Raw genomic sequence first — 25,421 nt, forward strand, 5'->3', positions numbered from 1 at the left:
ATTCTCCTTCCCTTAAGTTGTCACTAAATACTCCATATTGAATACCTTTCTGCTCACCCGTATTTGGCAAGTCAGACTCTTCTCCCAGCCAATAACCAGTATCATTCACATATATTGTTGCCATCATGAATGGTTGTAGTGAATCTGGCAATATTCCCTGTGCACCATGCGTTATTGCCAATTTCCCAATATTGGAACTATGATTTACCCTCCCAAAAGAGAAAACCACCCTATACTTGAATTGCCCACCAGGATTCTGATAATATCTCTTGGTTACATCCTTTCCCTCTGGAATGAGTCGCACTTTCCTACTCTTAACTTCGTGATTATTAGCTCTTTGTGGCATATCCATGGTTATTAATTCTGATGGTATCAATATTGCCTTTTCATATTCCCCATCTGGAAACATATATGTATCCTCATCTCCTGATTGTTCCAATTCCTGCACTCCGATAACATAGGTGATGCCAATCATCAACAGAATTGTTGTAATCTCCATATCCAGAATCCGGAATTTTCGGCCTGTTAATTCATGCTTCATTTAAGATTCTGGAATAAAAGAACAAGAGAAGCATCACATTCTTATCAGTTACATCCGTTTGCATTGATCTGCATGAACCCACTTCTCCATATCCCTCCTTTTCATGCACTTGGCCCCTTTCTTGTTGTCCACCCGTTTGACCTTTACAACCTGATCGCTCAATCTTACTGTTACCAGGAATGGGCCCATCCAATTAGCATCCCATGAAGACTTAGGCACAAAGTTCTTTACCATCACCCTGTCTCCTACTTCTAGTTTAATTGGTGGCCTGCCAGGTTCCTCTTTTGCCTTTGGCGCCATATTGCTGGCCGCAAAGTATAGATATTTTTGCACCTGGTCTTGCAACTGTGCAAGGAATTTTTCCTTTTCAACACTGTCCCTCATTGGTGTACTAAGCTTTGGGTCTGCAGGGTGGCACAGGTTCATAATTCTACCAGTCATTAATTGATATGGGGTGATTGAAGTGCCTCTTGCCTCTGTACCCCGTATTGCCATTAGAATTGTGGGTAAATGACACAACCAGTTATTTTCAGATTGTAGTACCATTTTTTTAAGTCTTTCCTTTAGGGTTCTGTTCATTCTTTCTACCATTCCTGACGATTGGGGATGATATGGCACGTGAAATTTTTGCTCAACATTTAACATCTCACACATGCCTGTCATAATCTTTCCTGTGAAGTGTGTGCCTCGGTCTGACTCTATGGTCTTAGGGAATCCCCATCTTGAGATGACTTCCCTCCATAGGGCTTTTGCTGTTGCTATTGCAGTGTCTTTCCTCATGGGTAAGGCTTCCACCCATTTAGAAAACACATCAATCACCACTAGCAAGTAACGATACCCTCCAGGAGCGCTGGGTAAAGGGCCAACAAAGTCAATTTGTAGCCTTTCCCATGGTCCTTCTGCCAACGGTATCCTGGACAGCACAGGCCTTTGTCCTTTTGGCCTTGGATTCATTTGTGCACAGATTAAACATTCTTGTATAATCCTCACAACAGTGTCTTTCATGTCTACCCACCAATATTTTGTTTGAATAAACTTTAAAGTACCCTCAGTACCCATATGCCCTGTCAGCCTATGGTTCTCTTTGGCAATGTCCTTTTGATACTGACAAGGTACCACAAATCTAGGGCCGTCTGGGGTTTCTCTGAGCAACAAATTATCCTGGATATTGTAATATTGGGGCTTCTGTGCTGTCTTTTCCCTAATGGAGCATTTGATTTGCTGTAAATTAGAGTCTTTATCCTGCTCTGTTGCTAAGCACGGTGTTGGTGATTTAACCACAGGCAGGCATTCAAGTTTAAGATCCATTTTGTCTCCGTCCTCACTGTCATGTTCATTCCAGGCCTGTCTTCCCTCAATATCATAGGGAGTCCACCTGGCCCCCATGACAGCTGCCTCTTTGGCTAGTTTGTCCACCTCATTGTTGCCAACCGCAATTTCATCAATGCCCTTCTGATGTGCCTTCACCTTTATTATTGCTACTCTTTGTGGTTCTAAACAGGCTTTGTCCCAAATGCCCTTCAACACTGAACCATGTGCAAGTGTCTTCCCTGATGCATCACTAAATCCTCTTGTATGCCACAAAGGCATGTACTCAGTTAGTGATCTAGTAACATAGGCACTGTCGGAAAAGATAGCAATTGGGCCTGATTGAAAGTGAAAAATGGCTTCTCTTACCGCTTCCAATTCTGCTCTTTGAGCGGAGAAATTCCTTGGGCACTTAATGAGAATTCGTTCATTGGTTTGTGGACACCACATGGCGTACCCTGTGTGAAACTGTCCCTCTTCCCAATACCTAGATCCATCCACCCAAATTTTCAGATCTGCCTTTCCTGCTGTCAATTTGAATACTTCCTGTGTCTTAGTCCTATGCACCTCTCCACAATCATGTTTCTCACCTTCGTATTGCATCAGTTGTGGCAGCACATAGGTGGTACTGTGTGCTACAGTGATGTTCCTTGGTGTCAGATCTACCAGCCATCTGGCTACCCTTTGAGATGACACTCCACTGAGCGTCCGCTCCAAGAGCATCTTGATGGGAGTGTGAGGTGTTTGTATGATGATCTTGGCAAACCCCACTATGTGTTCTGTCGCTATCACTGCCCAGTGTACTGCCAAAAGATTTCTGACACAGTCCTCAAATCCTACTTCCACAGGACTCAATAACCTTGATAGGTATCCAACAGGAACCCATTTTCCTTGCCTCTCTTGTAGCAACACAGCCGTAATTGCTATTTTGGAGGCATTGACCTGTATTGCAAAGGGTAAATCTGGGTTTGGATTACTTAGAGCAGGTGCCTGAGTGAGGCTGATCTTCAGTCTAACAAACGCTCCCTCATGCTCTTGCATCCACTCAAGCGGGTCTGCTTCCCGTGCCTCTCCTTTCAGGAGTTCATAGAGCGGCTTAGCTTTCTCAGCAAATCCCTCTATGAAGTCCCTACAAAATCCAACCATCCCTAAAAACTGCCTAAGGGCTGTTTTTGTGTTTGGCCTTGGCAACCTCTGTATAGTTTCACACTTGTTAGGGTCAGGAATCCTCCCTCCTTTTGAAACTATAACTCCCAAAAATGTCACCGATTCCTTCATTAACTGGGCCTTCGTAGGATTTAGCTTAAGGCCTGCATCTTCAAGAAGTTTCAACAACTCATTTAGTAATACATAGTGTTTTTCCTTGTTGTCAGTTTGGAGCAATATGTCATCCACATATTGCACAATACAGTCAGGCTCCGAAAACGACAACAATATTCCAACCATGCATTTATGGAAGTATGTTGAACTGGATTTGAAACCCTGTGGCAACCGACAAAATGTGTATTGTTTCCCTTGAAATGTAAATGCAAATTTGTATTGGCAATCAGGATGAATAGGAATTTAAAAATATCCATTTGAGATGTCTATTGATGAGTACACCGTGGAAGATGGCTTAAGTGTTGTCATCATGTCGGGCATTTTGGCGACAACATTTGTAACGGGAGGGGTACACTTGTTTAATGCCCTGTAGTCTAGAGTAGGGCGCCACCCATTTGGTTTCCGAACGGGCCATAAAGGCGCATTGTTTGTAGACTGGCATTCCCTGATTACATTTTGGACCAGCAATTCCTCAATTGTGTTTTTAATATATGGAATTGACTCAGGTGGTATCTTGTATTGCCTCTGGGGAGGGGGATCTGGGCCTTCTACCATCACAATCATATTTGACACTTTGCCACATTGAGTTTTTGATGTTGCCCACACTTTGTTATGTTGCCACAAGATATCAGCCAATCGTTTATCCTCTGTTTTTAATAATGCAGCCGGGTCTAGAGACTCTGCACCCTTGATCGCAGCAATTCCATAGTTATCAGTAACCATTTTAAGGCAGCCTTTATATCGTGATCCTTTCCACAACATCCAGTTACACAGATCAACAATGAGCCCATGTTCTCTCATTACATCTGATCCAATAATAGTACCCTCATGTGTTGGAGACAAGTACAAACTATGCTCCACACCAAGGTTTCCCATGTTTATAGCTACCGGTACAGATTGCCTAGAAGGTACCAATTGTCCACCAAAGCCTCTTAGAAAAATACTTTTACCTCTAGGGTTCATGGTCAAATCCAAATTTGTCAAACTTACCGCTGCCCCCGTATCCATTAAAATATTTGTACGATGGCCCCCTACCGCACCCTGGATACGTGGTCTACCGCCTTTGTCCCTATCTAGCTGGCACACAAGGGACAACACAGGGGCCTGACATCCCTATGGTTTTACATAAGGATTTGTTGGTGGTGGGGCCTTAAATTCCTCTGGCAACTCCGCTATTGCTTTTCCTATCCTTCTGATTTCTTTCAAAAGTGGACCGTACAATGTAGCTTCAGGAGGCTGAGATACTCCATCAGCTGCATTATCTAATCCTTGCTTTTGCTGCTGTTTTCTTGGAAAAAAAGCTCTGTCATTGTTGCCTTTCCTATTACTTCTGCATTCTCTCATAGTATGACCTGTATTTCCACATTTGTAGCACTTCCCCATAAATCTTACTTTGCCTTCATTCTTAACTATCTCTGATATTCTCTTCTGAGGTTTGTTGTCATTACAAGTCTCCTGAATCCAGTCCTTTAAAATATTTACAAAGGCTTGATAGGAATTTGCGTTCCTTAAGGCAACCTTTGTTGGGTAGTCAACAAATGTGCATTTATTAGCCATTGAATAAAGAAAACTGCTGTCGTCAGGAGGCATGTCAGGACAGTTATATGTAGCACGAAATAGGGTCAAATACTCACTACAGAAAATGATTGGGTCATCCCCTCTCCTTAATTTTGCATTCTCTAGGGCATTGGTACCTCTAGTATCCCTTCCTCCCATTACTCTCTGCAACTCTTTCAGCCTATCACTTGCATTTCCCCAGTTGGAATTGAGTTCTGCAGATAATCCTTTGTGAGTGCCCACAGGAGGCTGTAACTTCTCACAAAGCTGAGATGGAAGCCATACCCTAAACAAGGCACATGCATCCCTATTACTGAGATTATACTGCGTAACCACAGCTTCCAGCCTGTTGGAAAGATTAATGGGTGAAGCACTTGTATCAAATTTCCCCAATATTTGGCATAGGTTTGTTTTATCCTGTATAGAGAGTGTTGTGGATTGGATACGATCGCTACCATGAATATGTAAACTATCTCTTCTTTGTCTGCTTCCATCTGACACAGGAGTAAATAGAGAGGAACTATGATCTGGGGTTGATTGTGGCCCATCTGCAGTGCAAATAGGCTGCTCCTCCCCCCATTTACGATCTCTTTCCTCCTTCCCAGGGGAACTGTACACCTGTGTTTGATCACCACAACAATGATTATTAGCACCTTCCTGTGATCTCAAGTTCATATTGCAATGTTGTTTATGAATCAGTTGTTTATTAACATCATGCAATCGATCTTTAAGTACTTTTACAACATCATCATTTCTTGCTTCTTTCTCTTCTAAAGATGCAATTTGCAGATCTCTAAGTCTACATCTTTCCTCATATTCCTCTATTTCATCCTCCAAATCACAATTCTGTTGAACCAGTCTATCCACTTCCTCTCTGAGATCTTCACACTCACAACAATCATTACCAGCGCTAGCAATAGCCACAGTGATTCCCTGTTCAACTCTATCCAGCTCACCCCTTAACTGAGCCTTTTCAGAGTACCACTGCAATTCCTTTTGCTCTGCTATCTCTTTCATTTTCATTAGCATGCACAACATATTAGCCAATTTCTCTTTCTTTGCTTTCTTATTTGACTTTCTATGTTTGCTATTTACATTCTGCTCATCACATTGCTTTATCATATCATTAAATTGATGTGTTAAAGCATCGTTTGGACAAATCTTAAAACTAGCAGATGCATGTTTTTCAACAAATTTATTCACAATTTCCATTGTACTTACTACTACAGACAACAGAAACAAATACCACTAACTTACTACAGTCAGTAAATGACAATTCACAAAGAAAAAATAAATATACCACAACTGTACTGCAACTAGTAAATACTAATTCATTACAAAACAAACAACAACACCAGGGACACAGATTTCATAAAATCCTCCCTATGGTAATCACACTCCAAAACCACTATCAGAGTCTCGTGATTTACCTATCCTTGACTGACCGTATCTCATATACCTGATCAACTATAGATCCAAGATCCAGGCCAAGAGTGATCTCCTATTGAAGCATAAGGCTACTTCCCCTTAACATGAGGTTCAGAGAGTTTCCTCTCCCTCACTTTCTTCGCAGAGATGTCTGGTTTTTTTCCTTTAGATCCTATGAGCACTTCAGTCAACAGGGTACTAACCCTAATTTGCCAGCAACACTTAACAATTCAACAAATATACACAGGCCTGAACTTCATAGATTATTACTAACATATATAACATAACATAACATTGCATATATACAATTCAAGTAAAGGAACTGCTACTCACCAATTAAACGCGTCCGTTTTACTGATGCAGTATAACCTCGAACTTCAGGTTGATGTCTCAGGTGTTTCTTAGAATTCACGAACCAGCGTGCTACTTGTCCACCAATGACACTTCCCCTTGTTCTGTCTTTCTTTGCAAAGGTTTTGGTCCGGTCTCAATGCAGGATATTCCTTGATCTTTCAATAAACTGAATAAAGCAGAACCAAACGTCTGGGTCCTTCGTAGAGTGCTGTTTTCCACGGTCCCATCTGGGGTGCCAAATGTTGTATCCAAGGGTTTCTGCTGACTATCCTTGTATGTCTTTGAAAGATGAGGAATCCGGATTTAAGCAATGGCTTATTTAATTAATAAAAGTAAGGTAAAAGGTTACAAGATAAATGGATAACAGAGTATAAAGCAAACCTTCCTTCAATGTCCTGTACTTGAAAAGAATATAAACATACTAGTACTAGCTTCCTAACAATCAATACATATCTAACTAACTAACCATTAATCTAGTGTATATTATATATCAAATCGAACCACATTCACGCCCACAATTCCACCCCTTACTCCAGTATCTTCCGGCCTCCTTCATTAACATTCGTCCAATGAACTTGCAGTAATCTGATCTGAGTCCACTCCTTCATATTGATGCAGTAACTGCTACCTTCCTGCGGATGGCGCTGGTGTCCTTTTAGTTTGCCTTGGGCCTGAGGCATGGCATATTGTTTCAGCTATGTCAACAGCTGTCCGTCCACACTTCCTTGAGAATCAGACCTTTTAGGGCCTGACAGGATGCCTACACCATTACAAATGCGCAGTCCATTGTGTATAACACCGCAGGGGCTGGTTTCAAGTCATCAGGACAGGGGAAACAGGAATCCTATCTCATCTCCATTCTTATCAGTCAGATGTCAAGCTTATTCACATTGCTATTGTTGCAGCTTTTACGACAAGAAATAGCAAACTGTTCAGTCTTATTCAGATGCTGTTTACGACAGGATGAAAACAAGATGTTCAGGCTTATTCAGATGTTAGGCCTATTGACATTGCTATTTACACCAGGGTGTCAGTAGTCCATAGCTCCCCCATCAACACATCCAAGTCCATCAAAGTGTATCAACTTGTATCAAACTTATGTTGACTTCCAACAAACACCTTTCTGATATTGCTCCACTATCTTTCTGCGCAACATTGTGGGAATTGGTGATCCTCTACCCATCTTGGCTTCTGAGAGACACTGCACTCTGAGAAGCTCTTTTTATACCCAATCATGTTGCCAATTGACCTAATTAGTGTTAATTGATCTTCCAGCTCTTCGTTATGCTCAAATTTACTTTTTCCAGCCTCTTATTGGTACTTGTCCCAACTTTTTGGGGATTTGTTGACACCGTGAAAATTTGAATCAACATATTTTTCCTTTAAAATTATACATTTACTCGGATTAAACGTTTGATCTGTCATCTACGTTCTATTACAAATAAAATATTTACATTTGCCATCTCCCCATCATTGCATTCAGTTTTTATTCACAATTTGTTTAGTGTCCCAATTTTTTGGGAATCCTGTTTGTAAATATAATGTGTTAACTGGCTTGTGATTCATTTTTTTGAAAATCACCAGCCTGCCAGCGATGATCATTGGCTGGCAGGCTGGTGACAAACTCCTCCTGTGACTTTTGCCGCCCCGCAATGCGCATGTGCGGGCCGGCTATGCGCGTCATCTCGTGTCTCGCAAGATGACGCGCCCGAGCGTCAAGGAGGAATGAATCGACCGCCTCCGGACCGCAATCCTGCATTAGGCGGTCTGGAGGCGGATAATACCCAAAAGATCACATGTTTTAAAATCTACAACATTACTTAAAAGTATTTCATGGCAATGGGTATGACAAGTTGAAAAAAAAAAATAGACCATACTCCAAGATTGGGACTCAATTCCTATATTGATATATACTTTAAAGTAAGGAAAACCGTTTAGCTACATCAAATTATAGACCATTACCATATAGACACAGGTGACATATCCTCATTTTTACACCCAGGATTAGAAAAATTAACCCCTGCATTACCCCCTGCAGAACTGGAATCTGGTGTGACTAATAAATGACTTAGTAGTACACCAAATGACTTTATAAAAAGTGGCTGGGGCAAAAACACACACAGTTTCTTACTGAAAATGTACAATATACATGTGTACTACTATTAAGTACTTATGCATAGAACAGGTAAAGTTCAGAATACACAGGCCATAGACCATACTGCTATGTATTGGCAAACAATGGGTCATTCATGTATAAGTCGGATAATATAGTCTTACCTTAAAGTAATAATGAGACGTTCTTTAGGTGAAACACTCTGCTGCATGTTCTGGAAAGTCAAGGCAGGCCACAACTCCCCCAACAGCCGATCAAGCGTAGCCACCAACATGCGGCAATAATTAAAGAACTTAACAGTGTGCTCACGGAGGTCAGAGTACAAACCATTATTTATGAAAAAATCCCAAATTTACCAAAAAGTTTGAAAAATTCATAATTTTCAAAATTTCTATTTCTCTGCTTTTAAAACATAAAGTGATGCTTTATAAAATATCTATTACTTAACATTCCCCATATGTCTACTTTATGTTGGCATCATTTTGGAAATGTAATTTTATTTTTTTATGACGTTAGAAGGCTTAGAGGTTTAGAAGCAATCCTTAAAATGTTGAAGAAAATTGCCAAAACCCACTTTTTAAGGACCATTTCAGGTCTGAAGTCACTTTGTGGGGTTTACATAGTGGATACCCCCATAAATGACCCATTGTAGAAACTCCTCCCCTCAAGTTACTTAAAACAGATTTTACAAACTTTGTTAACCCTTTAGACGTTCTACAAGAATCAAAGGAAAATGGAGATCAAATGTTTAAATTTCACTTTTTTGGCAGATTTTCCATTTTAAGCCAATTTTTTCTTTAACACATCATGGGTTAACAGCCAAACAAAGCTCAATATTTATTACCCATATTCTGTGGTTTACAGAAACACCCCACATGTGGTCATAAACTGCTGTATGTGTAGAAAATTTAGGAACCACACTCTGTTCAAATAGTATCACTGGTGCCGATCAAGGGCTTATTAGGCCATATCCAAGTGATAAAGTATTGATGCACTCAGTCTGAAAGTTTTGCAATTCAAATGTATTTTTTATTTCATTTTTCTGCATTATCCATTTGCCCGTGGTATATTAAAGGAATGACAGACTATTTCTGACCAGACGTTTCGGTCACGGTGGACTTTCATCCAACGCCCAGGCAAACCTCTATCCAATACATAGATAACATGACCACTGATGAAGGTCCACCGTGACAGAAACGTCTGGTCAGAAACAGTCTGTCATTTCTTAATATAACATGGGCAAATGGATGATGCAGAAAAATGAAATAATAAAAAATACATTTGTATTGCACAACTTTATCACATAAACTGCTGTATGGGCATACGGCAGGGCACAGAAGAAAAGGAGCACCACATGGTTTTTGGAAGGCAGATTTTGCTGAACTGGTTTTTAGATGCCATGTCCCATTTGAAGACCCCTTGATGTACCCTTGCAGTAGAAACTCCCAAAAAGTGAACCCATTTTGGAAACTAGGGGATTAGTTGCAAGTTTTATTGGTACTATTTTTGGGTAAGGCTACTTTCACATATGTATTTGGTGCGGATCCGTCTTGTATCTGCACAGACGGATCCGCACTGAAAATGCTAACGCTTGAATCCGCTCAGAACGGATCTGTTTGCATTATTCTTAAAAAAAAAAAAGTCTGTCAAAACGGATCAATCTTGACTTCCATTGAAAGTCAATTGGCAACGGATCTGTTTTCAATTGCACCATATTGTGTCAGTGAAAATGGATCCGTCCCCATTGACTTACATTGTAAGTCAGGACGGATACGTTTGTCTCTGCATCGTCAGGCGGACACCAAAATGCTGCTTGCCTCCGTTCCGCCTCCAGAGCTGAATAGAGGCGGAACGGAGGCATACTGATTATTTTTTTTTTTACATGCTAAACCATTTTTATTTATTTGTTTATTTTTTACACTTTTCGTCCCTAATAAGGTCATACAAGACCTCTGGGGGACATTTAACTTCACATTTATTTATTTTTTTCACTATTGATTTGTCCTATAACTGGGGCTGACATAGTAGCCCCAGTTACAGGGGAAATGCACCCACCAGAGAGGCTGTACAGCGGTATACAGCGCTGTACAGCCTCAGTGCAGGGCTGATCAAGGTCTGTGAAAAACCCGACAGCTCCTGCACTCTCCGCCCTCCCAGCATGTCCAGGCCATTTTTATTTAAGGCTACTTTCACACTTTCGTTTGGTACGGATCCGTCATGGATCTGCACAGGCAGATCCGTTCAGATAATACAACAGCATGCATCCGTTCAGAACAAATTTGTTTGTATTATCTTTAACATTGCCAAAACAGATCCGTTTTGAACACCATTAAAAGTCAATAGAGGATGGATTTGTTTTCTTTTGTGCCAAATTGTGTCTGTGAAAACGGATCCGTCCCTATTGACTTACATTGTGTGTCAGGACGGATTTGTTTGCCTCCACATCGTCAGGCGGACACCAAAACGCTGCAATCAGTGTTTTGGTGTCCGCCTCCAGAGCGGAATGGAAGTGGAACGAAGACAAACTGACGCATTGTGAGCGGATCCTTTTCCCTTCAGAATGCATAAGGGCAAAACTGATCCATTTGGGACCGCTTGTGAGAGCCCTGAACAGATCTCACAAACGGAAACCAAAACACCAGTGTAAAGTAGCCTAATATCATAGGACAAAACAGGGAAGAGGAGATCACTACAACTTACGGCATTTCTCTTGCTCTTACATTGAATCCATGTGTCTTCACTTCTCCTCACATACTACCATGACAGGTCTTCAGCAGGACTCCTCTGCACTGCTTAGCTCCGCCCCGTAGTGTCTCGGTACAATACTGGCTGGGTGGCAACCCTGGATAGGAGGGGGATGTGGAGGTCAATGGAGGGGGCCAAGAAAAGCTGAGGCACTGACTCATGACAGGCCAGAGCAGTGGCGTAGCATGAGTTGCCAGTGCCCGGGGCAAGCCAAGTATTGTGCCCTCCCCTAACCAGTGGACATGCCTCTTTTTAACAACCTGCAATCCTATGTAACACCACAGATAAGACAGTGAAAATGCTCTGAGTACAGATAATAAAGTAGATGTCACCTGAATTCTCCTTCTCTTTTTCAAGAAAGACACAATAGCAGCGCTGTAAGAGGAAGGAGGCAGAACCAGCTTTGAGAATTCTGCACATTACATCCTGATGCTGGCTAGACTCAGCATGTTAAGACAAGGGCATTGTGCCCACCATGGCTTATACCTGTTATGAGTTCTGGGGCCGCCCACCCTCCCAATTCACACTGTGAAAATTGTCTGAATTGTTAAGGTGAGAGGCCCTAGAATTCAGAACAGACATAGTGTGACCTGGGGCCAGCTGCGGCCGTGTGGCCCTGTAGAGGCCCTCAGTGGCTTAAAGAGAAAGGCTGATTTTAGCCTTTCTGCTGTCCCTGCTGTGGAAAATTCTCAGTCCAACAGCTCTCCCAGTGTTAGGCCGAATGCACACGGCCGTGTTCCGCGGATCGAGAGCGGTCCGTGGTATGCCGGGTTGGATTCCTGTTCAGAGCAGGAGCACACGGCGTCATTGGTTGCTATGACGCCGCGCGCTTCATGCCGCCGCTGCACTACAGTAATGCACTCGTATAATCTATACAAGTGTATTACTGTACAGCAGCGGCGGCATGAAGCGCACAGCGTCATAGCAACCAATGACACTGTGCGCGCTTGCTCTGAACAGGAATCCAGCCCGGCATACCACGGACCGCTCTCGGCCACGGAACACGGCCGTGTGCATTCGGCCTTAACCGCCTCCAGACCATGTAACGCACTAATGTGTCCGGGAGGCGGTCGATTGATTCCTCCTGGACGCATCCGTGCCTCATCGGACTGAGCTGGCCCGTGCATGTGCATCGCGTGCCGGCAAATGAACAAGCACAATTTTGTCACCAGCCTGCCAGCCAATGATCGTGGCTGGCAGGCTGGCGATTTTTAAAATGACAAATCACAAGCCATCTAACACATCATATTAGTAAATATGATGTGTTAAATGGCTTCCCTGCTCCTCTGCTCGTCCTTTTGGTCGGTTGGTTCCAGCAGAGGAGAAGGCTTCACAGTAAGTAGAACCAAACACCACACATAGCCCCAGATCACCCCCCTGCACCCCAATTAATCCCTTGATCACCCCTTCTTGCCCCTGTCAATCACTAGTGAAAGGGAAAAAAGTGATCAGTGTAAACTGTCACTTTTTTTTTTCACTGGTATTGACTGTTAGGTTTTAGGGATAGTTTAGGCCCCTTGGTTAGGTAGTCCGCCCTGCCGCAGTGACAAAAAATATATATTTTTTTGATCACTGCACAATCACTTCACAAGCGCTGCGGCGATAAAAAAAAAATCAGTTTTGATATTTTTTATCAACCGCAGTGGCCTCCGGTACTTCGCTAGCCTCCCATTTGTAAGACAGGCTTGCTTTTTTTCTTGGGTAGTCTCAGGGAATACCCCTAAATTTAGTAGTCCAAATGTCAAACAGGGGGTATTCTTCTGAAGAGGCCTACAGGCTTCTGACCCAGTCGGATGAGGAATGGGAACCCTCATCTGATGAATCTAGCGGGTCAGAATATGAACCTGTAGAAAGTAGTGGCAGTCTGACTCAAAGTTCGGACGAGGAGGTTGAGGTCCCTGATAGCACCAGGCGTACCCGGCCCTGTGTCGCTAGACCACAGATTGCGCAGAATCCGCTTCAAGGGCAGCAGAGTGGGGCTGGCGCTGTCGGATTACGTGGTGAGGCATACACCAGCAGCGCAGCCCATCCTGGACCTAGTACCAGCACTGCCGTACAACATGGTGAAGTGGCGAGCACCAGAAGGGCAGTTGAAGCTGGTACAGTGGCACATGCAGTAGTTACCCTGTCACAGCCACCGCAAATACAGGCCCGTAGAGCCCCTAGAATCCCTGAGGTGCTGGCAAACCCTGATTGGCAGTCCCCAACTTCAGCCGCACCTGTAGTTCCCCCTTTCACCGCCCAGTCTGGAGTTCGGGTTGAGACAGCTCAGATCAGTTCGGCCAGGGATTTTTTGAGCTGTTCTTGACTGCGGAGCTCTTGGACTTAGTTGTGGCAGAAACAAATCGGTATGCCACTCAATTTATATCCACCAACCCGGGGAAATTTTATGCCCAGCCTTTCCGGTGGAAACCAGTCCAAGTTTCCGAAATAAAAAAATTTCTGGGCCTTCTCCTCAACATGGGTCTAACCAAAAAGCATGAATTGCGGTCATATTGGTCCACAAACCCAATTCATCACATGCACATGCCCATGTTCTCTGCTGCTATGTCCAGGACACGATTTGAGACCATCCTGCGTTTCCTGCACTTTAGCAACAACACCACCTCCCGTCCCAGAGGCCACCCAACTTTTGACCGGCTCCACAAAATTCAGCCCCTCATAGACCACTTCAACCAGAAATTTGCAGATTTGTATACCCCAGAACAAAACATCTGCGTAGACGAGTCCCTAATACATTTTACCGCGCGCCTTGGCTTCAAACAATACATCCCAAGCATCCCGGTATGGGGTCAAATTGTATAAGCTCTGTGAAAGGGCCACAGGCTATACCCACAAATTTTGTGTCTATGAGGGAAAAGATCAGACCCTGGAGCCGGTCGGTTGCCCTGACTACCTGGGGAGCAGTGGGAAGACAGTCTGGGACTTGGTGTCACCCTTATTTGGCAAGGGGTACCATCTTTATGTGGACAATTTCTATGCAAGTGTGCCCCTCTTCAGGCATTTGTTTCTAGAACAGATTGGCTGCTGTGGCACTAGTTTGCGCCGGCTTCCCCCAACGGCTCGTTACCACCCGTCTTGCAAGGGGGGAGAGGGCTGCCTTGTGTAACCAAGAACTGCTTGCATTGAAATGGAGAGACAAGCGTGACGTTTACATGCTCTCCTCCATTCACGCAGACATGACAATCCAAATTGAGCGAGCAACCCATGTCATTGAAAAACCCCTTTCAGTCCACGACTATAACCTTCACATGGGAGGGGTGGACTTCAATGACCAGATGTTGTCTCCGTATTTAGTTTCCCGACGTACCAGACGCTGGTATAAGAAGGTGTCTGTATATTTAATTCAATTGGCTCTGTATAATAGTTTTGTTCTCTACAGTAAGGCTAGGAGAACACGATCCTTCCTCAAATTTCAGGAAGAGATCATCGAGAACCTCCTGTATCCAGGAGGTTCCGTGGCCCCATCCACCAGTGTAGTTAGCCGTCTACACGAGCGACATTTCCCTAATGTCGTTGCTGGTACCTCAACCCAACCGTCACCCCGAAAAAGATGTTGTGTCTGTAGCAGGAGTGGGATAAGGCGTGACACCCGCTATTTCTGTCCTGACTGCCTTGACCACCCTGCCCTATGCTTAGGGGAGTGTTTACGGAAGTACCACACACAGGTACACCTAGCATAGGGATCAGATCTCAACAGGACAGGCACACAGGGCTATTAGGGCCCATTAACACACAGCTGCTGCAAACCTCTCCTTTCAACTGGGACAAAGTGCATAATGCACTTCGCCACATGTTTGGGCGATTTGCGCTTTGCACATTGTCCCATGGGGAAGGAGAGGTTTGTCCTATAAAGGTAAAAAAAAAACAAGCAAAAAAAAAAAAAACACCAGTAAGCAGTTCAGTACCAAAAGTTAAATAAAGTTTATATGTTCTGTTCAAAGGTTATTATAAAGTTAATAAAATTATTGTGTTGCGGCCTGTTTTTTTCTTTTTTGTTTAGTTTTTTTTGCCTTCCAGGTGGACCAACCGATCGACTAGCTGCAGTACTGATGTGCATTCTGACAGAATCATTGCGTTGCTGTCAGATTACACACAAGTCGGTGTATGCGACGCTGCAAGACGAGATTTCTCCTCTGCAGTAAAAGATACGTTTGCCGAGGCATATGAGGTGGCGTGGTTCATATGCTTTGGCAAACACTTTGTATACAAAAATAAAATAAAAACAATCCCGGCAATGATATATTCATCCACATCGATTGGTGTGAATGGAGAAATCTGGTTTGCCAGGGCATACGAGCTAAGTGGGTATGGATGTTGGGCGGAGCTCCTATGTCCTGGCAGACACCTTTCCCCTCCTTTTTTTTTTTTGGCAGAGATTTTTTCATCCACATTGATCGATGCGAATGAAGAAATCTGTGCCGTTCATTTTTTTCTTTCAGCCCAGAGGCTGAACGGAAATCAAAAAAAAATCTCATTACCTGTATGCTCAATATAAGGAGAATAGCAGACACTCCTAATGCTGGCCATGCTGGCCATGCATGTAATGATTGTGGAGACCCTCAAATACCAGGGCAGTACAAACACCCCACAAATGACCCCATTTTGGAAAGAAGACAGCCCAAGGTATTCGCTGAGGGGCATATTGAGTCCATGAAAGATTGAAATTTTTGTCCCAAGTTAGCGGAAAGTAAGACTTTGTGAGAAAAAAACAACAAAAAAAATAATTTCCGCTAACTTATGCCAAAAAAAAATTCTATGAACTTGCCAGGCCCCTCATTGAATACCTTGGGGTGTCTTATTTCCAAAGTGGGGTCACATGTGGGGTATTTATACTGCCCTGGATTTTTAGGAGCCCTAAAGAGTGAGAAGAAGTCTGGGATCCAAATATCTAAAAATGCCCTCCTAAAAGGAATTTGGGCACCTTTGCGCATCTAGGCTGCAAAAAAGTGTCACACATGTGGTATCGCGGTACTCAGGAGAAGTTGGGGAATGTGTTTTGGGGTGTCATTTTACATATACCCATGCTGGGTAAGATAAATATCTTGGTCAAGTGCCAACTTTGTATAAAAAAATGGGAAAAGTTGTCTTTTGCCGAGATATTTATATCACCCAGCATGGGTATATGTAAAATGGCACCCCAAAACACATTCCCCAACTTCTCCTGAGTATGGGGATACCACATGTGTGACACTTTTTTGCCGCCTAGGTGGGCAAATGGGCTCACATTCCAAAGAGCACCTTTTGGATTTCACAGTGCATTTTTTACAGATTTTGATTTCAAACTACTTCTCACACATAAGGGCCCCTAAAATCCCAGGGCAGTATAACTACCCGACAAGTGACCCTATTTTGGAAAGAAGACACCCCAAGGTATTCCGTGAGGGGCATGGCGAGTACCTAGAATTTTTTATTTTTTGTCACAAGTTAGCGGAAAATGATGATTTTTTAAATTTTTTTTATTACAAAGTCTCATATTCCACTAACTTGCGACAAAAAATAAAAAAATCTAGGAACTCGCCATGCCACACACAGAATACCTTGGGGTGTCTTCTTTCCAAAATGGGGTCACTTGTGGGGTAGTTATACTGCCCTGGCATTTTAGGGGCCCAAATGCGTGTGAAGTAGTTTGCAATCAAAATGTCTAAAAAATGGCCGGTGAAATCCGAAAGGTGCTCTTTGGAATGTGGGCCCCTTTGCCCACCTAGGCTGCAAAAAAGTTTCACACATGTGGTATCACTGTACGAAGTTGGGGAATGTTTTTTGGGGTGTCTTTTTACATATACCCATGCTGGGTGAGATAAATATCTTGGTCAAATGCCAACTTTGTATAAAAAAAATGGGAAAAGTTGTCGTTTGCCTAAATATTTCTCTCACCCAGCATGGGTATATGTAAAAAGACACCCCAAAACACATTGCCCTACTTATTCTGAGTACGGAGATACCAGATGTATGACACTTTATTGCAGCCATTGGTGGGCAAAGGGGCCCACATTCCAAAGAGCACCTTTTGGATTTTACAGGCCATTTTTTACAGATTTTGATTTCAAACTACATCCCACACATTTGGGCCCCTAAACTGCCAGGGCAGTATAACTACCCCACAAGTGACCCCATTTTGGAAAGAAGACACCCCAATGTATTTCATAATGGTCATAGTGAGTTCATGGAAGTTTTTATTTTTTGGCACAAGTTAGTGGAATATGAGACTTTGTAAGGAAAAAATAAAAAAAATCATAATTTTCCTCTAACTTGTGACAAAAAATAAAAAGTTCTATGAACTCACTGTGCCCATCAGCGAATACCTTAGGGTGTCTACTTTCCGAAATGGGGTCATTTGTGGGGTTTTTCTACTGTCTGGGCATTGTAGAACCTCAGGAAACATGACAGGTGCTCAGAAAGTCAGAGCTGCTTCAAAAAGCGGAAATTCACATTTTTGTACCATAAATACTATAACTTTTACCCAAACCATTTTTTTTTACCCAAACATTTTTTTTTTATCAAAGACATGTAGAACAATACATTTAGCAAAAAATGTATATATGGATGTCTTTTTTGAAAACTGAAAGTGAAAAATTTCATTTTTTTGGAAAAATTTCGTTACATTTCAATTAATAACAAAAAAAGTAAAAATGTCAGCAGCAATGAAATACCACCAAATGAAAACTCTATTAGTGAGAATAAAAGGAGGTAAATTTCATTTGGGTGGTAAGTTGCATGACTGAGCAATAAACGGTGAAAGTAGTGTAGTGCAGAAGTGTAAAAAGTGGCCTGGTCATTAAGGGTGTTTCAGCTAGGGGGGTTGAAGTGGTTAAAGAGATAGTTGGATTGACATTACATACAACTCTACAAAACATGCAGGATAACACAGTGCAAATACCTCCTCCTCAGAGTCTTCTGTACTGACAGACCCTGTTTCTTTCTCCCTCCCTGCCACTGACACTCCTGAGCAGCCATCCGTACCCAACCTCCTTCTCTGTGCCGTGCGCCAGCTCCTGACCCATGTGACCTAAGAATGTCACGTGATATTGTGAGTTGCAGGTCCCTACCGTGCATGTGGTTTAACGTTTACCCTGCCTGTGCCCTTCTACTGCCTCATAGCTTTCTGGTCTAATCTGCCTACCAGCGATGTGTTTTACAGCCCCTAATAGACATGGCAGGGCTGATAAAGAAAGTGCTGACACCTGGGGTGTGTATTGGGAGCTGTAAAACACATCACAGGTTGGGGCTGTCATTAGCAGGAAAAGAGAGGGACAGTGCGCGCTCCGGTGTGCACACAGGAGGAGTTAGAGAAAATCGGTCATAGCAGCCTGCTGTGCATAGTAAGCACATGCAGATGTAGAACAAAAAAATAAAAATAAGCACAACGAATCGGATGAATGATTTTCTCCACATAATAAATTAGTTTAAAAAAAACTTAAATTTTTCCACAAAGGTGTCCATAGCTTTTAACCACTTCCCAACCCTCCATTGACTATAAACGTCCTCGGTGGTCAGGTTTTTCTCTGATCGGACGTTTTGAAATGTCTTTTCAGAGATTGCAGCTGCATGCTAATTTTGCAGCTGTCGAGCGGGGGGCCCGCTGCCTGTGACAGCAGGACACCACAGAGAGAAGGCAGGGACTGTTCCTGGGTGTCCCTGGCTTCTAGATCCCTGTATACACAGTGTAGAAGGAGCGCTGTGTATACAGATCAGGAAGTGCTTTCTGTCCCGACCTGGTGGTCTGTGACAGGTTTTTCATAGACCACGATCAGCCCTGCACTGAGGCTGTACAGCGCAGTATTAGTGCTCATTCACATTGCCGTAGGTGGGCCGTTCCGTGCATTGGGCACCACAATTTGCAGGCCCCAATACACAGGCAACCTCCGTATGGCCGCCGAATGAATCCACACCCATTCCACTTGAATGGGTCTTCATTCGTCCATACCGTAAAAAGATAGAGCAAGTTCTATCTTTTTGTGGAACGGAAGTATGGAACAGAACCCCACGGAAGCACTCTGTAGTGCTTCCGTTGTGTTCCGTTCCGTGATTCCATTTTGCACCGTTCTGCATCTCCGGATTTGCAGACCCATTGAAGTGAATGGGTCCACATCCGTGATGTGGAATGCACACGGAACGGTGCCCGTGTATTGCGGATCCACAAATGCGGGCCGCAATACAGCAATGGAGGGGCAACGGTCGTGTGAACGAGCCCTTATGCTGTACAGCCTCTCTGGGGAGTGTATTTCCCCTGTAACTGGGGCTACTATGTCAACCCCAGTTACATGAAAAATGTATAGTGGGAAAAAAAAAAATAAGTTACATGCCCCCCAGAGGTCTTGTATGACCTTATACGGGACATAAAGTGTAAAATAAAAAATAAAAATAGTTTTTTATAAAAAATATATAAAAAAATATAGTTTCACATGTAAAAAAAAACAAAAAAAAAAAAACATTTCCCCCAATTGAGTCATTTAAAGAAAAAACAGAAAAAAAAATAGACATATTTGGTATCACCACGTCCGTAATGACTAGCTCTATAAAAAATATTACATAATTTACCCCATCAGGTGAATGCCGTAAAAAAATAATAATAATAATAAACATTACACCAAAACAGCATTTTTAGTTACCCCACCTGACAAAAAACATAATGTAAATTGATCAAAAATTTGTGTGTACCCCAAAATGGTAGCAATAAAAACCATCCCACAAAAAATTATCCCCCAAACAAGACTATAGCCGTACAAATTTCAACTTGCAGGATGACAGGCCGAACTGGGTGGACAAGTGTCTTTTTTCAGCCTTGTGTACTATGTACTATGTTACTATCTGAAAATTGCAACACAAAAACATGATTTTTTTTTCTAAAAATGCTCTCATTGCATAAAGCATAAAAAATAAATAAACATATTTGGTATTACCGTATCCATAACAACTGGCTCTACAAAAATATTAAATCATCTACCCCACCAAGTGAACAGCATAAAAAACAAACAAATAGAAATTATGCCAAAACTGCTTATTTTAGTCACGTTACCTCCCAAAAAAACATAGTATCAATCAAAGAAAAGTTGTATGTACCCCAAAATGGTATCAATAAAAACATTATTTTGTACCACAAAAAATAAGCACTCATAAAAGACAATTTAAAAAATATGGCTCTTTTTATTGTGTAAAAAAAAAAAAATAGACATATTTGGCATTGATGCGTCCGTAACGACCAGATCTATAAAAATATCACATAATCTACCCCATCAGAGTAACGGGGTAAAAAGAAATCTAGAAAAATTACATCAAACGGCTTTTTTTTACTTCACCTCCCCAAAAATTAGATAAAAAGTAATCAGAAAGCCAAATATACCCCAAACTGGTGCCAATAAAAACAACAGCTTGTTCTGAAAAAAAATAAATAATTAGTTATCACTTTTAGAAACCATGCCAGAAAATTCCATGTTAGAAAATTCATGATATGCCCTGGCATATCCCCTGTGGAGCGCCAAAGGCTTTAGAGGTAAAAAAAAAGTCCAGGAGAGTTTAGATTTCAATACTATAGTAGTATAACTGTGTCACGCTGGGTAGCATACAAGATACGATAAAAACACAGAAAACCTTGAAACAAGTGTCTAGGCCAGAAGCTGTGGATAAAGGTCACCTCCTAGCAAATCCCTACCAACTCTCCCTGCACTTCTGTGCCCACGTTCAGACCCTGAAAGTGGGAATAAACGTGCCCCCGTGCCTAAGACTGAAGAAACCCTAATATCCCTATGATAGTGGATAAAAGGGAAAAGAGACAGCTTGCTTCCCCAAGCAAGGAGGGAGCAGGTGTCTCCCTAACAGCCTAGACAGAACACAAGAGAGAAACAAAACCAACTTATCTGTAGCTGAGCAGAAACAGCAATTCCTTCCTTCCTTCCACAGAGCAAGAGAGAAGCTATAACCCACACAGGACACTGGGAAAGGGAGTTATTTAAACTCATACAAACGACCCCACCCAGTGCACCTGGAAGAAGGCAGATATAGCTCAAATCCAAACCCAAAACAAACTACACATGTGCTGCTAGCCTGACAGACCTCCTCACATAACCTGAGAAGGGCATGACAGTACCCCCCGTCTACGGGTGACCTCCGGACACCCCGGCCCAACTTTATCCAGGTGGGCCCTGTGAAAGGTCCTCACCAGTTGGCTGGAACTAACATCCACAGCTGGAACCCACATCCTCTCCTCGGGAGCCGTATCCCCTCCAGTGCACCAGGAACTGAAGGGAACCCCGAAGAACGCCTGAGTCGAGAACCCTAGAGATCTCAAACTCCAAATTTCCATCAACCAGAACAGGGGGAGGGGGCAATGGCGATGGTTCCACTGGTTTCACATATTTGTTCAGTAAAGACCTGTGGAACACATCATGGATCCTCCAGATCTGCGGAAGATCCAGACGAAACGACACTGGATTGACAACCGCAGATATTTTGAAAGGTCCAATAAATCTTGGACCCAGTTTCAAAGATGGCACTCTCAGTTTAATATTTTTTGTAGATAACCCCACCAGATCACCCACACATAGGTCCGGACCAGTCATACGTCTCTTGCCAGCTGAATATTTTGCTTATAACTCTCAAACATCTTCTCCAAATAAACTTGGATCCTCTGCCAGATAGAAGACAAGGCAGAAGAAAGTCTCTCCTCCTCTGGCATCCCAGAGAAACTAGTCCAAGAAAAGGTACCAAACTGAGGATGAAAACCGTATGCGCCAGAAAATGGTGACTTACCAGTGGACTCCTGCCTACGGTTATTCAAAGCAAACTCTGCTAGGGAAAAGAATGAGGACCAGTCCTCCTGATTTTTAGCCGCAAAGCCTTTCTAACTTATCCTTCCTAACCTTCCTTGCTATCCTTCCTTAGAATCCTTCCTATCCATCCTTACTATCCAACCTATCCTTCCTTGCTATCCTTCCGATCCATCCTAACTATTCTTCCTATACTTCCTTGTTACCCATCCTTGCTATTCTTTCTATTCTTCCTTGCTATCCTTACTATCCATCCTTGATATCCTTCCTTGATATCCTTCCTATACTTCCTAGCTATCCTTCCTTGCTATCCTTCCTATCCTTCCTAGCTATCCTTCCTTGCTATCATTCCTATCCTACCTTGCTTTCCTTCCTATCCTTCATTGCAATCCTTCCTACACTTCCTTGCTATCCTTCCTTGCTATCCTTCCTATCCCTCCTTGCTATCCTTCCTATCCTTGCGAGCTATCCTTCCTATCCTTCCTTGCTATCCTTCCTATCCTTCCTTGCTATCATTCCTTGCTATCCTTCATATCCTTCCTAGCTATTCTTCCTTGCTATCCTTCCTATCCTTCATTGCTATCCTTCCTATCCTTCCTTGCTATCCTTCATATCATTCCTAGCTATCCTTCCTTGCTATCCCTCCTATACTTCATTGCTATCCTTCCTATCCTTCCTAGCTATCTTTCCTTGATATCCTTCCTATCCTTCCTTGCTATCCTTCCTATCCTTCCTTGCTATCCGTCCTATACTTCCTTGCTATCCTTCCTATCCTTCCTTGCTATCCTTTCTATCCTTCCTTGCTATCCTTCCTATCATTCTTTGCTATCCTTCCTATCCTTCCTTGCTATCCTTCCTATCCTTCCTATCCTCCTTTGCTATCCTTCCTATGCTTCCTTGCTATCCTTCCTATCCTTCTTTGCTATCCTTCCTATCCTTCCTTGCTATCCTTCCTATCCTTCCTTGCTATCCGTCCTTTCCTTCTTTGCTATCCTTCCTTGCTATTCCTTACTATTCTTCCTTGCAATCCTTCATATCCTTCCTAGCTATCGTTCCTTGCTATCCTTCCTATCCTTTCTTGCTATCCTTCCTATCATTCTTTGCTATCCTTCCTATCCTTCCTTGCTATCGTTCCTATCCTTCCTTGCTATCCTTCCTATCTTTCTTTGCTATCCTTCCTATCCTTCTGTCACGGCCATGCTCATGGTTGTGACTACTGAACCGCAGGCTGTTGCCTGCGGTTTGTTATTGTGTTTCAACCACAGATGAGGGCCGCTAGTGTGCTGCCTTACTTGGGCAACAAGTTATTTTGTATTGTCGCAGTTGAGCAGCCTGAGCTGGTGCTAGGCTGCTTGCGGCAATGTTCATGGGGTTGCACCTAGCAACCTCTCAGTTAGGTGTGTGTGTATGTTATGCACTTTGTATGTCTGGTGTGCACGAAGTTTATGTTCGGTGTGCACTGTGACTCTTCCCTTCACTGTGGCTGCCCGTGGCAACGTTTGGTTTGGATGTGTACATGTGGTGGCTGTGTCTCGGCCTTCTGGATGACTCCCAGGACATGGTTGCCACCCATGACGCTGCCTGCGCTAACAGCTGCAGTGTGATCTTCTTTTGGACACTTCCCCTTTAAGTAGTTTCACTCCCTGGTTTGTGTTGGAAGGGATAATTCCCTCTCCTGTGTGTGTCTGTGTGGGTGTGGCCACTTTGGGCTACAAAGCCTCTTTGGAAATCAGAAGCTGGGGAGTTCTTCAGCCATGCATTGCTGGAGACACCCTCCTGGTAATTCCATTTGCCAGTGGGGGCCACCCTTGTGGTCATAAACAAATTGTTATCTATTGTTTATACATGATATTATGAGGATGTGTTTGTGTGTAATGTCTATTCTTTGCAGCGTATGGTTTCCTGGTGTCCTGTGTGGTGTGTGTGCTCTGTCGTTTGTGTTTGTGGACAGCAGCACTGATACTTGGGTCCCAGGCTCTGTGTCTGTGGCAGGTAAGTGTTAGTACTAGTTGCACTTACCTGCCATTGCCATATGACTGTTTCTGTTTCCCCTATCTTTATAGTTTGGCCATCTTTAGACTCCTATTACTCCATGTCCAGGAGGAACAGGTAGTCTACCCAGCTCCTAGCTTAGGGACCTACGGAGGGCTAGTAGGGACCCGAGATTCCAGAGCATGAGCCCTCCTACCTTCAATGTCGGCTCATGTCGCTAGGAGTTAGGGTCAGATTAGGGAAGCAATAGGAGGTGACCTGCTCCCTAATTCTGTGGTTCTGGCCAAGTCGTGACTACCTCTGTCATCGCATGGCTGAGGGTTTTCCTCATCCTCAGCCGTGACACCTTCCTTGCTATCCTTCCTATCATTCCTTGCTATCCTTCCTATCTTTCCTAGCTATCCTTCCTTGCCATTCTTTTTCTCCTTCCTTTCAATCCATACTATCCTACCTAGCTAATCTTCCTAGCTATCCTTCATATCCTTTCTATACTTTCTTGCTATACTTGCTTGCTATCCTTCATTGCTATCATTCCTATCCTTCCTTGCTATCCTCTCTATCCTTCCTAGCTATCCCTCCTTGCTATCCTTCCTATCCTGCCTTGATATCCTTCCTACCCTACCCAGCTATCCTTCCTAGCTTTCCTTGCTATACTTCATATACTTCCTTGCTAATCTTCCTATCCATCCTAGCTATCCTTCCTATCCTTCCTTGCTATCCTTCCTATACTTCCTATACTTCCTTGCTATGCTTCCTATCCTTGCTATGGTTCCTTGCTATCCTTCATAGCTATCCTTCCTTGCTATCCTTCCAATCTTTCCTTGCTATCCTATTTATCCTTCTTAGCTATCTTTCCTATCCTTCCTAGCTATTTTTTCATGCTATCCTTCCTATCCTATGCTATCCTTCCTATTATTCCAAGCTATCCTTCATTGTTATCCTTCCTAGCTATCCTTCCTTGCTATCCTTCCTATCCCTCCTTGCTATCCTTCCTAGCTATCCTTCCTATCCTTCCTTGTTATCCTTTCTATCTTTCCTATTATTCCTAGCTATCCTTCATTGTTATCCTTCCTAGCTATCCTTCCTTGCTATCCTTCCTATCCCTCCTTGCTATCCTTCCTAGCTATCCTTCCTATCCTTCCTTGTTATCCTTTCCATCTTTCCTAGCTATCCTTCCTTGCAAACCTTCCTATCCTTCCTCGCTAAACTTCCTATCCTTCATTGCTATCCTTCCTATCCTTTCTAGCTATCCTTCCTTGATATCCTTCCTATTCTTCCTAGCTATCCTTCCTTGCTA

At 43.0% G+C, this 25,421-nt stretch overlaps 1 protein-coding gene across 1 annotated transcript; it reads right to left on the reverse strand.

Annotated features, from left to right (window-relative positions):
* Window positions 1-4,282: 4,282 nt before the first annotated feature.
* Window positions 4,283-5,938, reverse strand: LOC122919810 (posterior protein-like). The gene is made up of 2 exons (XM_044269000.1): window positions 5,362-5,938; window positions 4,283-5,313 (listed from the first exon to the last, which is right to left on the reverse strand). The coding sequence occupies exons 1-2, from the start codon at window positions 5,936-5,938 to the stop codon at window positions 4,283-4,285; spliced, it is 1,608 nt and encodes a 535-aa protein (XP_044124935.1).
* Between the last annotated feature and the right edge of the window lie 19,483 nt (window positions 5,939-25,421).

The sequence above is a fragment of the Bufo gargarizans genome, chromosome 9, assembly GCF_014858855.1.
Source record: "Bufo gargarizans isolate SCDJY-AF-19 chromosome 9, ASM1485885v1, whole genome shotgun sequence".
NCBI classification, from domain to species: domain Eukaryota; kingdom Metazoa; phylum Chordata; class Amphibia; order Anura; family Bufonidae; genus Bufo; species Bufo gargarizans.